The sequence below is a fragment of the Trachypithecus francoisi genome, unplaced genomic scaffold (genome assembly GCF_009764315.1).
Source record: "Trachypithecus francoisi isolate TF-2019V2 unplaced genomic scaffold, Tfra_2.0 Lachesis_group12, whole genome shotgun sequence".
NCBI lineage: Eukaryota > Metazoa > Chordata > Mammalia > Primates > Cercopithecidae > Trachypithecus > Trachypithecus francoisi.
In genome coordinates, this window is record NW_022681457.1 from 120,629,469 (window position 1) to 120,644,458 (window position 14,990).

General features: G+C 59.1%; 1 protein-coding gene across 1 annotated transcript; it reads left to right on the forward strand.

Annotated features, from left to right (window-relative positions):
• Positions 1-3,307: 3,307 nt before the first annotated feature.
• Positions 3,308-14,679, forward strand: LOC117093433 (Fanconi anemia core complex-associated protein 20-like). The gene is given in 7 exon segments (XM_033228680.1): positions 3,308-3,557; positions 4,106-4,131; positions 4,190-4,247; positions 4,250-4,280; positions 8,435-8,570; positions 8,658-8,926; positions 14,469-14,679. Coding segments are annotated over 7 exon segments (828 nt in total). The 5' UTR covers positions 3,308-3,322; the 3' UTR covers positions 14,542-14,679.
• Positions 14,680-14,990: the final 311 nt, after the last annotated feature.

Here is a 14,990-nt window from a genome sequence, read left to right on the forward strand (position 1 = left end):
AAAATAAAACGAAACAAAAAATTAACCGTGGTGGCTTGTGCCTGTAGTCCCAGCTACTTGGGAGGCTGAAGTGGGAGGATTGCTTGAGCCAGGGAAGCAGCAGTTGCAGTGAGCTGAGATCGTGCCACTAGACTCTAGCTTGGGTAACAGAGGGAGACTGTCTCAATAAATAAAATAAAAATAAAGAGGTGTTGAGGATTGCTTGAACCCGGGAGGTGGAAGTTGCAGTGAATCAAGATTTCGCCACTGCACTGCAGCCTGGGCAACAGAGCAAGACTCTGTCTCTAAAACAAAACCAAAAACAGAAATAGGGTTGTTGGTTGTCACTTAGCTGGGGCTCGTGGTGATGGGGTCCAGTGGCACATATGGAGGGCATAGCTGGAAGGAACAGAGGTCACCTCCTCCTCAGGCACTTGGTAGGGGAGAGCAGCCCTAGGCCAAGGCCACGCAGTGCTAGGGTTTGCAGGACAGTCAGTAGTCTGCACAGGGGCCTCCTGGAGCCTGGTTCTCCAAACAGTCCCCAAGGGAGCACCCAGGGGAAAAGAGAAACAGAAAACCAGCCCATTTTGGGGCCATATCTTTCAGGCCACTTTCTCTTTTTCTCCTTCTTCTTCTTCTTCTTTTTTTTTTTTTTTTTGAGTTGGAATTTCTCTCTGTCACCCAGGCTGGAGTACAGTGGCACAATCTTGGCTCACTGCAACCTCCACCTCCTGGGTTCAAGCGATTCTCCTGTTTCAGCCTCCCAAGTAGCTGGGACTACAAGCATACACCACCATGCCTGGCTAAATTTTGTATTTTTAGTAGAGATGGGGTTTCACCATATTGGTTAGGCTGGTCTTGAACTCCTGGCCTCAGGTGATCCACCCACCTTGGCCTTCCAAAGTACTGGGATTGCAGGCGTGAGCCACCACACCCAGGTCCCTTTCTCTAAAAGTCAGCAATTCTACCAGATGAACAAACAAGACTTAAGCCCCCAGTGGTGACTTCTTGCTCCCTGCCCACGGGTGTCCCAGTCCTTCCAGGCTGTGCCTTCGAGCCTACAGAAGTCGCTCACCGTGCATGTCCCTGACCCTCTGGAGGATGCGCAGGGCCCAGGCCACCCACTGGCCTTATTTTCCAATGCAGGGGCAGCAAGGGAGGTGTCGGACGGAGCCACCCCACGGTTCCCCTGTGAAAGTCTGCACGTCACTCAGAAAGTTGAAGCAAACGAAGCAGGGCTGGAGCCCACAGCTCACAGCTGGCCAGGCTGCACAGGGGATGCGCCAAGGACAGTTTCCTACCACAAGTGGAAATCTGTGTGCTACAGGGAGCTGGGTCCTGGAAAGTGCAGGGACCAGCCAGCATCTCGGGACATCAAGGGCTGTCTCCAGCCAGCAGATTTCCCATAAAAAGGTGCTGAACTGGGGACAAAGCTGATTCTACAGAGCCGAGAATCCAGACCTTCCCTGGGGACTCCCAAGGGGGCCCTGGCCACCCTCTCCACCTGCAGAGGTTTCCTGGCCCAACAGCTCCTCCTCCGAGGGCCCCCTTCCAGCTCTCGGCCCATGGGGGAGCCAGTTCCTCAGCTCTGGGCTTGGTCGACAGGAGACCTAGGGCTCCCCGCACCGAGCTGGGCTCAGTGTTTTCAAGCTGAACTTGGTGCGAGGTGGCTCGGAAAGCTGGGAGCTGCTGCGTGTCTCCTGGGGCTGCTGCGAAAAAATGACCGCACACTGGGAGCCTAAAACGACCGACATTTATCCTGTCACAGTTCAGGCAGCTGGAGTCCAAAATCAGTGGTTGGGAGGGTGGCCTTCCCTCTAAAGGCTCTGGGCGGCTGCTTCCTGCCCCTTCCAGCCCTGGGCCCCTGGCATTCCCTGGCTTGCGGCTGTACCACCCCCAACCCCAAGCTTCCTTCCTGTGACTCTCTGTCCAAATTTTCCCTTCTTTTCTTTTTCTTTTTCTTTTTTTTTTTTCGAGATGGAGTTTTGCTCTTGTGGCCCAGGCTGGAGTGCAACAGCATGATCTTGGCTCACCACAGCCTCCGCCTCCTGGGTTCAAGCAATTCTCCTGCCTCAGCCTCCTAAGTAGCTGGGATTACAGGCACCTACCACCCACACCCAGTTAATTTTATATTTTTAGTAGAGACGAAATTTCATCATGTCTTTCAGGCTGGTCTTGAACTCCTGACCTCACATGATCCACCTGCCTCAGCCTCCCAAAGTGCTGAGATTACAGGCATGAGCCACAGCACCTGGCCCCGGCCAATTTTCCTTTTCTTTTTCTCTCTCTTTTTTTTTTTTTTGAGATGGAGTCTTGCTCTGTCGCCCAGGCTGGAGTGCAGTGGCTCAATCTCGGCTCCCTGCAACCTCCGCCTTCTGGGTTCAAGCGATTCTCCTGCCTCAGCCTCCCCAGTAGCTGAGACTACAGGCGCCCGTCATCACACCCGGCTAATTTTTGTATTTTTTAGTAAAGACGGGGTTTCACTATGTTGGCCAGGCTGGTCTTGAACTCCTGACCTCAAGTGGTCTGCCCGCCTCAGCCTCCCAAAGTGCTGGGATTGCAGGCGTGAGATACTGCACCCGGCCAATTTTCCTTTTCTTACAAGAACACTGGTCACACTGCATTCAGAGCCAACCCTAACCCAGTATCGCCTCATCCTGATTTGATTCTATGAGTGCAGACCTTGCTTCCGAGCGAGGCCACTTTCTCAGGTACTGGTGGACATGAGTCTTCGGAGACATTGCTCAACCCACAGCACTCCCCCAGCTTGATTTCTGTGACTTGTTTTCCCCAGAGGAGGGGTGCCCTGAGAGGTCTCCACTCCCTGACAGGCTCCTTGGTGCCAAGCACTCTGCGAGGCTTCCCAGGGAACAGAGCACACAGGACCGCCCTCCTGGGAAGACCCACCAGCATCTGAGCTCACAATTTCCCAGCAGGGTAGTGGGGTGGAGAGAGAAGCCTGGGCTGGGCTGGGGAAGCTTCTCTGGGGAGGGGACGTCAGAGCAGGGTCTGGGGCTGACAAAAGCCTACCCCTGGCTGGGGGCTGAGGGGGCAGGGGGCTGAGCCTGACACATGGGGATAGAGGACAGGCTGTGGGAGGGTGTGAACAGGAGAGTGCTTGAAGGGGTGCTGGGGACTTTGAGAGAGGGCAGCTGGCCCTGTCTGGTGGGGGATGCTGGCCCAGAGACAGGCCATGGCTGGAGTGGGGTTCAGAAACAGGACCACTGTCTCCCGGGCCAGGGCCCTCCCCAGCTACTCCTGGCTTTCCGGCTCTTGGGGTCAGGGGCGAGTCTGAGGCTGTGGGTGCCCAGGGGCACCAAGGCACACCCCTACTCTCGCACCCATGTATGGGCCCGAGCACCTGCCCTGCTGCCCCAAGGATCTGGTGATGTTTCCCAGGCAACTGGCTCACACAGCCTATCTGCCTGGCACTCCTGTATCCCGTAAATGCCACCACATCTGGCTACAGGCGGGCGTGCCTGCCTGGCATCCACGGGCCAGCAGGTGTGGCGGAGCACAGCCCACTTCCTGGCTGTGTCGGAAGGCTGCCCGGGCCTTTTGGCTGTCGTTGCCAGCAGGCGAGCACTGCCAGGGCACTGTGCTTGGGCGCCGGGCCGTTTTGCCACGTGGGAAGGGGTGGAGACAGCCCAGTGCCTTCAGCATGTACCCAGGGTGCCTGTTGGCCACAAGTCTCACTGGGAAATTGGGAGGGTGCACCGTCATCGGGCTGCTTAGGCCTGCCAGCCTCCGGGCCTGTCACTGCTGTCTTAGCCTGATTTGCAGGGTGTCAGCGCTGGGCAGAGACAATCATCCGGGTGACTCTGAGGATGCCAGTGGCTGGGATACTTGTTCCTTCGTGGCGGAAGGAGTTGGAGAGGGCTGGCTCCCTGACCTGTGACCAGCAGACCTCACCCGGCTTCTGAAACCAGCTCAGTGGGCTGGGCCTGATTCATCATCCATAAATGCGTCCTTTTATGCTACAGAGGGTAAGGGGCCTCCTTGCCCACCGGTCTGCAGGTGCGGCAGTACGAGATGGGCGGCTCCGCACTTGAGCACCTTCTGCTCTTCCTGGGGTGCAAACTCCCACGGCTGAAACATTCTTTTGTAAACATGAATTTCGGCTTAGCAAAAACTCATTTCCACACTGCACGTGTCAGTTCCAACCAGAAATTATTTTCCAATAAAGCAAAACTCCCTGTCATCACAGCAGCAGCTCAACTTTTCACCAGGCTCAGCTTCGAAACTTCCACCAGCACCAGCACCACTGTGTCTGCTGATAACCTGGGGACAGGCGGGACGAGGTGTGTTTGCTGGAGGCGAACACGCTTCCTTGTCTTGAGAGTCTTGAGTGGCTGGTCCCCTTCCAGGCCCTTGGCTGGCAGGCAGCTGTCGGGAGAGCTGTCAGGAGGGAGGGGATTGGGGGTCAGGCTTCCTGACAAGTGGAGGCACCCACCATGTGCCCAGAGCAGAGGTCACCCCAGTGCCTTTCTCTGTGGACTTATCCCTGGCTGTAGGTCACAGGGGCCTGCCCCACTGCCCCCTCACCCGTGGTGACATGGGAGGAGGGGAAATTCATCCAGAGCAGCAGATAAACCGGAGGGGAAGAGCCCCCAGGAGGACAACTGTGACATGTTGTGCTGCCTCTGCGTCCCCAAAGCACCAGGCCCAGAGGCCCTGCTTTCTGCCACATGGCACTGGCATGGGGCCCCGGCTCCTCTTCCCTGGTGGCCAAGGGTAAATGAGGCCCACTGGGGTGACTAAGACCAAAGGGGATGGGGGCCCCCCAGCTTCGGTGCTGCAGGCTGGAGCCAGGCTCAGTCAGCCCTGAGGTCCCCTGCAGGCTCGTCAGGCTCGTGCCTCCTAGCCTTGGGGCACCTGCAGCAAGAGCTTCCCAAGCAGCCTGTGCCAGCTGGCAGCGCAGGTGTCCCGGGTCTGGGCCACTTGAGACCCCTCCCTGCTCCTGCTTTGCTCTGCCCCTCTTGGGCCCAGTGGCCAGGGCACCTGCATGCGGGAGCCAGGAAGGGCCGCAAGGATGCTGAAGAGCCTAGCAAAGCTCTAGTGTTTGGCTTCCCAGGGGTGGGGCTTGGTCCTCCCTCCCAGAAAGGCCCCTGTTCTGGAGCAGCAGCTGCACACAGGTGTCCCTCACATGGTCCTCCAGGACAGGGCAGGGTCCTGAGGTTCCCAGGCTCTGCCCAAGGGACCTAGGCAGGGAAAGAGATGAGTCCCAGGGGCTTGAAGCCCATCCGGAGGCCAGCCCGTCCTGTGGCAGGAGGGCACTGGACCATGTGGGGGCCATAGAGGAGGAGGAGGCAGGAACAACCCCGGGTCCAACAGTGGAACCCTGGGGTTGGGGAGCCAGAACGGGGAAGGGAGAGGAAGGGGCAAGAACACACCACCATCCCAGCATGGCCCAGAGAGCTGAGCAAACAAACACTTGTCATCAAAGGCCTTTCTCTTGTCTTTTTTTTTGTTTTTCGAGATAGAGTCTTGCTGTGTCGCCCAGGCTGGAGTGCAGTGGTGTGATCTTGGCTCACCACAACCTTTGCCTCCTAGGCTCAAGTGATTTTCGTGCCTCTACCACCCAAGTAGCTGGGATTACAGGCCTGTGCCACCACACCAGGCTAATTTTTGTATTTTTAGTAGAGATGGGGTTTCTCCATGTTGGCCAGGCTGGTCTCGAACTCCTGGTCTCAAGTGATCCTCCCGCCTTAGCCTCCCACAGTGCTGGGATTGCAGGCTTGAGCAACCACACCTGGCTTTTTTTTTTTTTTGAGATGGGGTCTGCAGTGGCACGATCTTGGCTCACTGCAGCCTCCACCTCCCTGGGCTCAGGCGATCTTCCCACCTTAGCCCCCCAAATAGGTGGGACCATAGGCACATGCCACCATGCCCAGCTAATTTTTTTTTTTTTTTTTTGAGACGAGTCTTGCTCTGTCGCCCAGGCTGGAGTGCAGTGGCCGGATCTCAGCTCACTGCAAGCTCCGCCTCCCGGGTTTACGCCATTCTCCTGCCTCAGCCTCCGGAGTAGCTGGGACTACAGGCTCCCGCCATCTCGCCCGGCTAGTTTTTTTGTATTTTTTAGTAGAGACGGGGTTTCACCGTGTTCGCCAGGATGGTCTCGATCTCCTGACCTCGTGATCCGCCCGTCTCGGCCTCCCAAAGTGCTGGGATTACAGGCTTGAGCCACCACGCCAGGCCATCAGCTAATTTTTTTATTTATAGAGACAAGTTCTTGCCATGTTGCCCAGGCTGGTCTCAAACTCCTGGGCTCAAGCAATCTGCTTGCTTGGGCCTCCCCAAGTCCTAGGATTACAGGCATGAACCACTGGGCCTGGCCTTTTCTCCTTTCTTGGGAGACCGACTGCACTTCCAGGAAAGACCCAGAAGCTCGGGGCTGAAGCCAGGGCAACCAGGACTGCCGGGGAGCCCTGGACACTGGCTGTTTGGGAGCTCTTGGTCAGCTGGCACCTGCCATGTGGTGGACGTGGGGCTGTGGAGACCCCACGGCTGGGCTTCTCTCCCCTGAGAACAGGCCTAGCCACAGGGCACCTCCCACAGGGCCGCTGAGACCACACTGCCTGCAGCAGCTCCCCCAGGCCCCCACCCCACACCCGGGCAGCACTCAGCACTATATCTCCATTTGCTCACTCAAGTCGCATGGCCTGGGGGTTAATGTCTCCGTCTTGTTTTGCTGGGGGCCTCCAGCATCTAGAACAGGAACGTGTGCTGAAGAAAACCACTCATGCAGGGAGAGGGGCACCTCCCCACTCTAGGTCCTGCTGCTGACCCCTTCCCTGAACACCAACCCATGGCCTCCAGGCCAGGGCCACTTGAAGGACGGTGGGCCGCTCCGGTGGCCTGGGTTCAGGGCGGGGCCCCACAGCTGAGTTCTGGAGGGAGGGCACAGATGACTGGGTGCTGGGAGGGGCCAGGTGAGGGGTGGGAACAGCCAGAGAGCTCTGCAGGAGGGGTGCCCAGCATGGCCCCAAAGCTGCTGGGGCAGGGCAGGGCTGAAACTGCCAAGGAGTCCCAGAGCCCTGAGTGGCATCTAGCGAGGGCCCCTGACCCTGATCCCTGTAGACCCCAGCCCTTCCATGAGGGTGGCAGCCACTCCAGGGCCCAGCAGGGCCGAGGGAGAGGCAAGTGGTCTGGGCCCATGGGGCACTGGGCACAGCCAGGTGTGGCACGAGGGTGCCTGGGCGTCTGCTGCCACCACGTGGCGGACTTTGAGGTCGCAGAGCCCAGGGTCCAGGCAGCAAAGCCCCTCAGCTGCCCCCAGGGCCCTGGCCCAGGCCCCTGAGGCCCAAGTGAGCCACCTGGACTTTGTCACTGCGCTTCTTGTTTCTTGGTTAAGGAGCTTGAGTTCTACGACTTTTGTAAAGAAACGGTGACGACGACGGCGGATTTTAAGCTTTATTTACTCCTGGAGTGGTCCTGGGAGGAGAGGCGGCTCCGCAGAGCCGGAAACGGGGGCGGGAGCTGTTGGGTGCAGCCGGGAGGAGGCAGGGCCGGGGCGGGGCGGGCAGCCATCGGGGTAACGGAGGGGGCTCCGGCCCAGGGCTGCCTGGACGGGAAAGGGGACACGGGCGGGGCTCCCCCAGCTGACCTCCCGCCCCACACGCCTGGGCCGCCCACCCTCACGCCAGGCCCCCCTCTGCGGTGCAGGACGAAGGAACCCTGGCCTCAGTTTCCCTACAGGCTGCGATCAGGGCCCTGGGGCTCCGACTGGCTCAGAGGGGGCGGCCTCACTGCGGCGGTCTGGAGGCGGGGCCTGGAGGCCGGGGGCGGGGCCTGCACTCACTTCCGCCCGGCGCGCTGGCTTGGAGGGAAGCGGCGCGGAGGCCGCGGCTGGGGCTGAGCCGCCGGAGGCCGCCGCCAGCGGGCGGGTGAGGCCGAGGGCCGGGCGGGGGCGCGGCCGGTTTTCCCGCTGCCACGTGCTTCCCGGCGGCCCCGCGGGCCTCCCACTCTCTTCTCCCCCTGGGGAGGGCTTCCCGCCCCCGGGCCTACCCCCCACGCCCGTCACCCCACCCCGCGCCGCCATGCAGCGCCCGCCTTGAGCCCCCCCCCCACCCCGAGCTTCCCCCGAGCTTCCCTCGCGCTTCCCTCGCGCCGCCCCAGGCCCTCCCGCGCCTCTCCCACCATCGCGTCTCCCCTGAGCACCCCCGATCTGCCCACTCTGTCTACCCCAGGCCCTCCGCAATCTCCCCCAACCATCGCCTCATCCCGCTGAGGACCCCACATTTTCACCCACCTCCCCCGCCCCCCGTACCCCTTGTCTCCCCACTGTCTGCCCCAGCAGCCCTTCCCCCAACCCTGCCCGCCACCTCCCCCACCATCGAATTTCCCTCTGGTACCCCCCATCTCCCCGCTGTCTCTGCCCCAGGCCCTCCCAGGTCTCCCCCACCATAGCGTTTCCCCGGCTGAGTACCCCGTCTCCTTTTTCTGTCCGCCCCAGGCCTTCTGGCGGCCGCCCCTGGTTTCTCCTGGGGGGTGATGAGCGGGAGCGGCTCTGGGCCGAGTTGCTGCGCACGGTGAGCCCAGAGCTCACCCTGGACCACGAGGTGCCTCCACTGCCCGCCTTCCCTGGACAGGTGTGCCCACCGGGCCCATCGCAGCGAGGGAGGGCTTTCCAGGGTGAGAGCCGCCGCTGGGTGAGGCCCAACAACTCCATGTTGCAGGAGCCCAGGTGCGGCCCGGGGCCCACTGAAGTCTTCACTGTCGGACCCAAGACCTTTTCCTGGACACCGTTTCCGCCAGACCTGGGGAGCCCGGGCCGCTCCTACCGGCTGCTTCGCGGGGCAGGAGGGCACCTGGAGTCCCCCGCCAGGTCCCTGTCCCAGCGCCCGGCACCTGATCCCTGCAGGGCCCCCAGGGTGGCGCAGCAGCCGTCCGTGGAGGGTACTGCCCTGCGCAGCTGCCCCATGTGCCAGAAGGAGTTCCGCCCCAGGTGAGTGGGCCACCCCTGTGCCCTGCCCGGTTTTCCATCCGTGTTTGGAAACCACAGCCATTCAGAAGGTCAAGAGGTGGCCGAGCTCAGCGCTGGCTTTTATTTTTTTTATTTATTTTATTTTATTTTATTTTTTTTGAGACGGAGTCTCGCTCTGTCACCCAGGCTGGAGTGCAGTGGCGGGATCTCAGCTCACTGCAAGCTCCGCCTCCCGAGTTCACGCCATTCTCCTGCCATCCCGAGTAGCTGGGACTACAGGCGCCCGCCACCTCGCCTGGCTAGTTTTTTTTTTTGTATTTTTTAGTAGAGACGGGGTTTCACAGTGTTAGCCAGGATGGTCTCGATCTCCTGACCTTGTGATCCGCCCGTCTCGGCCTCCCAAAGTGCTGGGATTACAGGCTTGAGCCACCGTGCCCAGCCAGTGCTGGTTTTTAAAGCCCTGTTTCACACGTGGAAAGGTGGCCCAGTGCTGTGGCCTGGCATGTCCGGGTGGCTGTCTGTCATGGGTCTGGGGTCTCCCTGCTTTCCATGCTCTGGGGGCAGGGCAGGCTGGGGGCCCACAGATAGCGCAGAAGGAAGGCTGGGGAACACTGGCCCCAGGTCTACCTGGCCATCTTGGAAGCTGGTGGCACCAGCGTCCCCAGGCGCAGAGCACGGGAACACCTTGCTGAGAGTGGGTCATAGGTTTTAAAAATGAAGATCAGGCCGGGCGCGGTGGCTCACGCCTGTAATCCCAGCACTTTGGGAGGCCGAGGCGGGCGGATCACAAGGTCAGGAGATCGAGACCATGGTGAAACCCCGTCTCTACTAAAAATACAAAAAATTAGCCGGGCGCGGTGGCGGCGCCTGTAGTCCCAGCTACTCAGGAGGCTGAGGCAGGAGAATGGCGGGAACCCGGGAGGCGGAGCTTGCAGTGAGCTGAGATCGCGCCATTGCACTCCAGCCTGGGCGACAGAGAAAGACTCCGTCTCAAAAAAAAAAAAAAAAAAGAAGATCATCTTTTTTGTCTGGAGATAGTTTTTCTTATTTTTGAAGCCCACCGTATACTTATATATATATTTTTAAGTAAAGGGGAATGGAACCCAGTTTTACTAAGAAGATGACCCAAACTGCCCAGTGTCTGGGCTCGTTTCTGGGAACCTCGGGGCCCTTGGCCTCCTGAGCAGGCACCTGGGGCCGGGGCAGGGTGAATGATGCTGGTTGGTAACTTTTGGTTGAGTTAATGGGCGGCAGGTTTCAGATGTCACATGGCCAGGAGACTGGGTCCTTCAGTCATGCCTGATGCCCCTGGTCTTCTAGAAGCAAAAACAGCTCGGGAATGTGAAGGGACCAGAGTCCAGAGTTAGCAGCCAACAACAACAACAATAACAACAACAACAACAACAGAAAAGGCCGGGCGCGGTGGCTCTAGCCTGTAATCCTAGCACTTTGGGAGGCTGAGGCGGGCAGATCACGAGGTCAGGAGTTTGAGACCAGGAGTTTGAGGTCAATATAGTGAAACCCCGTCTCTACTAAAAATATAAAAATTTAGCCAGGCGTGGTGGTGGGTGCCTGTAGTCCCAGCTACTTGGGAGGTTAGGAGAATCGCTTGAACCTGGGAGGCGGAGGTTGCAGTGAGCCGAGATCGCGCCACTGCACTCTAGCCTGGGTGACAGAGTGAGACTCCGTCTCAAAAAAAAAAAAAAGGCCGGGCGCGGTGGCACACACCTGTAATCCCAGCACTTTGGGAGGCTGAGACGGCCGGATCACGAGGTCAGGAGATCGAGACCATCCTGGCTAATACGGTGAAACCTCGTCTCTTCTAAAAACTACAAAAAACTAGCCGGGCGAGGTGGCGGGCGCCTGTAGTCCCAGCTACTGGAGAGGCTGAGGCAGGAGAATGACGTGAACCCGGGAGGCGGAGCTTGCAGTGAGCTGAGATCCGGCCACTGCACTCCAGCCTGGGCGACAGAGCAAGACTCCGTCTCAAAAAAAAAAAAAGCACAAAACAACTGAATTAGTTATCAAAACCTGCAGCAGAAAACCTGTACAGGCAGTTCTTCAGTCGAGCCAGTACTCATCCAGAGAGAAGAAATGCCCTGGAAACAGGCTCCTCCAAAATGGGGCACTTTATGGTAGCAAGCCCGTCAGGGCCTGAGGTTGGGGTGAGCCCCACGGCACCCCAGCACCCCACCTTCACGTCACACATGGACAGCACAGGGAGGGGCCTGGTGACACATACGTGGGGCTTGGTGGGTGAGCAGTGGAAGGGCCAGGGCCCAGGGCAAAGTGCCCCCGCCCTCCCGGCAGTGCCCAGAGCCTGCAGCAGGACCAGAGCATTTTTCAAAAACATATCCAGGTCCAGCCGTCACTGCACATGCCTCTTCCTTGGGCTGGCGTTTTGTGATTGTCGTAAACTACAATGCTGTCCCACACGCTGATTCTGCTGAGGCAGGGGATTTTTTTTTTTTTGAGACGGAGTCTCGCTCTGTCGCCCAGGCTGGAGTGCAGTGGCCGGATCGCAGCTCACTGCAAGCTCCGCCTCCCGGGTTCACGCCATTCTCCTGCCTCAGCCTCCCGAGTAGCTGGGACTACAGGCGCCCACCACGTCGCCCGGCTAGTTTTTTTTGTATTTTTTAGTAGAGATGGGGTTTCACTGTGTTAGCCAGGATGGTCTCGATCTCCTGACCTAGTGATCCGCCCGTCTCGGCCTCCCAAAGTGCTGGGATTACAGGCTTGAGCCACTGCGCCCGGCCGATTTTTTTTTAAAGAGTGAAGACTTCTTGATTCCTGCCCATCAAAAGAAATCCCGGGGGCTGGGCATGGTGGCTCATACCTGTAACCCCACCACTTTGGGAGGCTGAGGCAGGTGTGTTGCTGGAGCCCAGGAGTTTGAGACCAGCCTGGGCAACATAGCACGATCCCATCTCTACACGCCTGGGCGTAGTGGCACCTGTGCCTGTGGGCCCAGCTCCTCTGGAGGCTGAAGTGGGAGGATTCTCTTTTTTTTTTTTTTTTTTGAGGCGGAGTCTTGCTCTGTCGCCCGGACTGGAGTGCAGTGGCCGGATCTCAGCTCACTGCAAGCTCCCTCCCGGGTTTACGCCATTCTCCTGCCTCAGCCTCCCGAGTAGCTGGGACTACAGGCGCCTGCCACCTCGCCGGCTAGTTTTTTTTTTTTTGTATTTTAGTAGAGACGGGGTTCACCGTGTTCGCCAGGATGGTCTCGATCTCCTGACCTCGTGATCCGCCCGCTCGGCCTCCCAAGTGCTGGGATTACAGGCTTGAGCCACCGCGCCCGGCCGGGAGGATTCTCTTGAGCCAGGAATTGGAGGCTGCAGTGAACGATGACTGCACTCCAGCCTGGGCGACAGAGTGAGATCCTGAATCTGAAAAAAAAAAAAAAAAAAGTCCACAGACGGAAGGTACCATTGGGAGCCCTGGTAGAAATCCACATTCTTGGCTGAAGCTCAGAGATCCTTGTTGCTGTCAGGGCGCTGCCCCCTGCCCCCACGGGGAGGGGCTTTTGTCTTTGGATCGCCTGCTTTTCCAGATAGTCTAAAAAAAGACTCCTGAAGACGAGGACGTTCACGAGGAAAAAGTTGCCGTTTTGAGCTTTTTAAGCAGTTGCTGAAAGCTTGGCAGACTGCCTCGATTTTTCCTAAGTAGGCGTCAGTGAAGTCAGGTCCAGGCCTTGGTGTGTCTGGAATGCTTCAAGCACATTCGAACACTTGATTGTAAGGGAGAGCCAGTACTTTGGAACGGAACTCACCCGAGGCTGTGGCCATGGCATGGGCAGGCTAGCTGGGAGACAAGCCCATGTCTTTGGGAACAAGGGTTTGCACGGCCACCCTGGGATGCCCCGGGACTCATGGGCGGACAGGACCCCAGCAGGGAGGCCGCCTGGCTTGGAGGGTCTGGTCTAACAGCCGGACTTGGCCTTGAACTGTCGCCCTGTCCCGCACAGACGCCTGCTGAGCCTGGAGCCCTGGCAGAGGCGGGTCTGAGGGGTGGAGCTGCCAGGAGGGCTCCCATTTCTCGCGTCCTTGGTGTTCTCCGGGTCACCCAGAGGACTGTCACATGCTGGATTGGACACACTATGTCGAATGTCCTTTGTGTGTTTAAGGTCCTCTCGTGGTCCTATTTGGATGCATTTTCAGACACCTGCGGGTCATGTGGGTGCATGGGAAGCTGGGCACTGGTGAGGGTGCTGAGAGCTGGAGCTGTGTTTTGTCTCTGTGGATGCGGTGAGGCCCTGGGTTGGTCATCGGGTTTGGTTTGTTTGTTTTTGAGAAGGAGTCTCGCTCTATCACCCAGGCTGGAGTGCAGTGTGCAATGGCATGATCTTGGCCCATTGCAACATCTGTCTCCCGGGTTCAAGCGATTCTCCTCCTGCTTCAGTCTCCTGAGTAGCTGGGATTACAGGCGCCACCACGCCTGGCTAGTTTTTGTATTTTTAGTAGAGACGGGGTTTCACCATGTTGGTCAGGCTGGTCTTGAACTGACCTCAGGTGATCCGCCCGCCTCGGCCTCCCAAAGTGCTGGGATTACAGGTGTGAGCCACCGTGCCCGGCCGGTCTTTGGGATTTTACCAGCCCTGAGGCCCCTCACACTGCCAGGTGCCAGCCCACCCAGCAGTCCTGCTCCCCTGCCCACACGCAGAAGCCACCAGAGGCTTCTAGGCTGAGCCCCCACTGTCCTGCAGTCAGGTTGGCCCCTCCACACTGCAGGCCTGGATGTCTGCTCAGTAGCCGAAGCCTCGGAGGGCAGATGAGGCCGGGACAAAGCTCTTCTTCTGCAGGCAGGGGTCTGAAGGCATCTCAGAGGCCCCCACCCAAGGGACACTGCCTGGAAACCCTGGGACAAGATGACCTTGGTTCGGATCTTAGGACCTTCTGGCAGCCTTAGAGAAAGCTTGTGGAGGGAGGGGCTGGTTCCCAGGATGGGCAGAAGCCGGAAAGTCAGATTGAGGGACCCTCGGGGGCTTCAGAAGGCACTGGGTGGGCTCTGCCAGAGTGAGGAGGCAGCTGATGGCCGCTGGAGCCGGCCCCGGGAGTGGGGGGTCCAGCTGTGGTCTGGAGAGGGTAACTTGAGGGTTGCAGTGTCCATACAGATGGGGCACAGGAGCCACAGGAAGGGACCAGCAGAGCCCAAGGGCAAAGCGGTGCTCCATGGACTGGTCTGAGGGCAGAGGCTGTCGGGGAGCGAGGGGGGGTGTGGCTGACAGGTGGACACAGGGACATGTTTCCTGTGGACTTGGCCGCTCAGTGGGGGTGTATCCCCCAGCAGTGGTGTGTGAGGGATGGTCACTGTGATGGGACACTGGCCACTTGGCCTCCAGCAAGATCTAGGCCCAAGTCTAGGTTGAAGCCACCCACTCAGTCCTGGGACGTCGTCCCTGGCGGCTCTGCTGAGCATGCCAGCTATGGCACCCTCGGGGAGTCATGGCCGGAAGTCGCCTGTCCTGGCTTCCAGGGCCACACCTTGGCCAGGCCGGTGATGGTCGTTTCCGGCCGCTCCAGTTAGGCTGATGGGGCCATGATTGAGTGTGGCTCCTCCCTTGCAGGCTGACCCAGCTGGATGTTGACAGCCACCTGGCCCAGTGCTTGGCGGGAAGCACAGAAGACGTGATGTGGTGAGCCCCATCCAGGGAGCCCTGCGCAGTGTGCGACGCCCGGAGGCGCCCTCCCCCTGCAGAAGCCCCTCCTCTCAGCTCTCCAGCTTGTGCATTAAAAGGGCGGGCGCCTGTCTCTGTCTCTCTTCGTGTTGTGATGGAACATCTGTGTTTTTCTTTCTGACGTTTGGTTTAGGGCAGATTCACTGCAGTGAAATCAGAACCGGACACAGCCCCAGGCGGGTAAGCTGACCCCTTTCACCTGGTACCCCCTGTGGACAGCAGACGGGCTGAGGGCAGCTCGCTCTCCTAACTTTGTGGACAGGCCTGGTTAGCTCATGCACTGCAGTCACGGTTTTGTCTTTTTTTTGAGACAGGGTCTCGCTCTGTCGCCCAGGCTGGAGTGCAGTGGTGCGGTCTCGGCTCACTGCAGCCTCAGACTCCTGGGCTTGATGATCCTCCCACCTCAGCCTC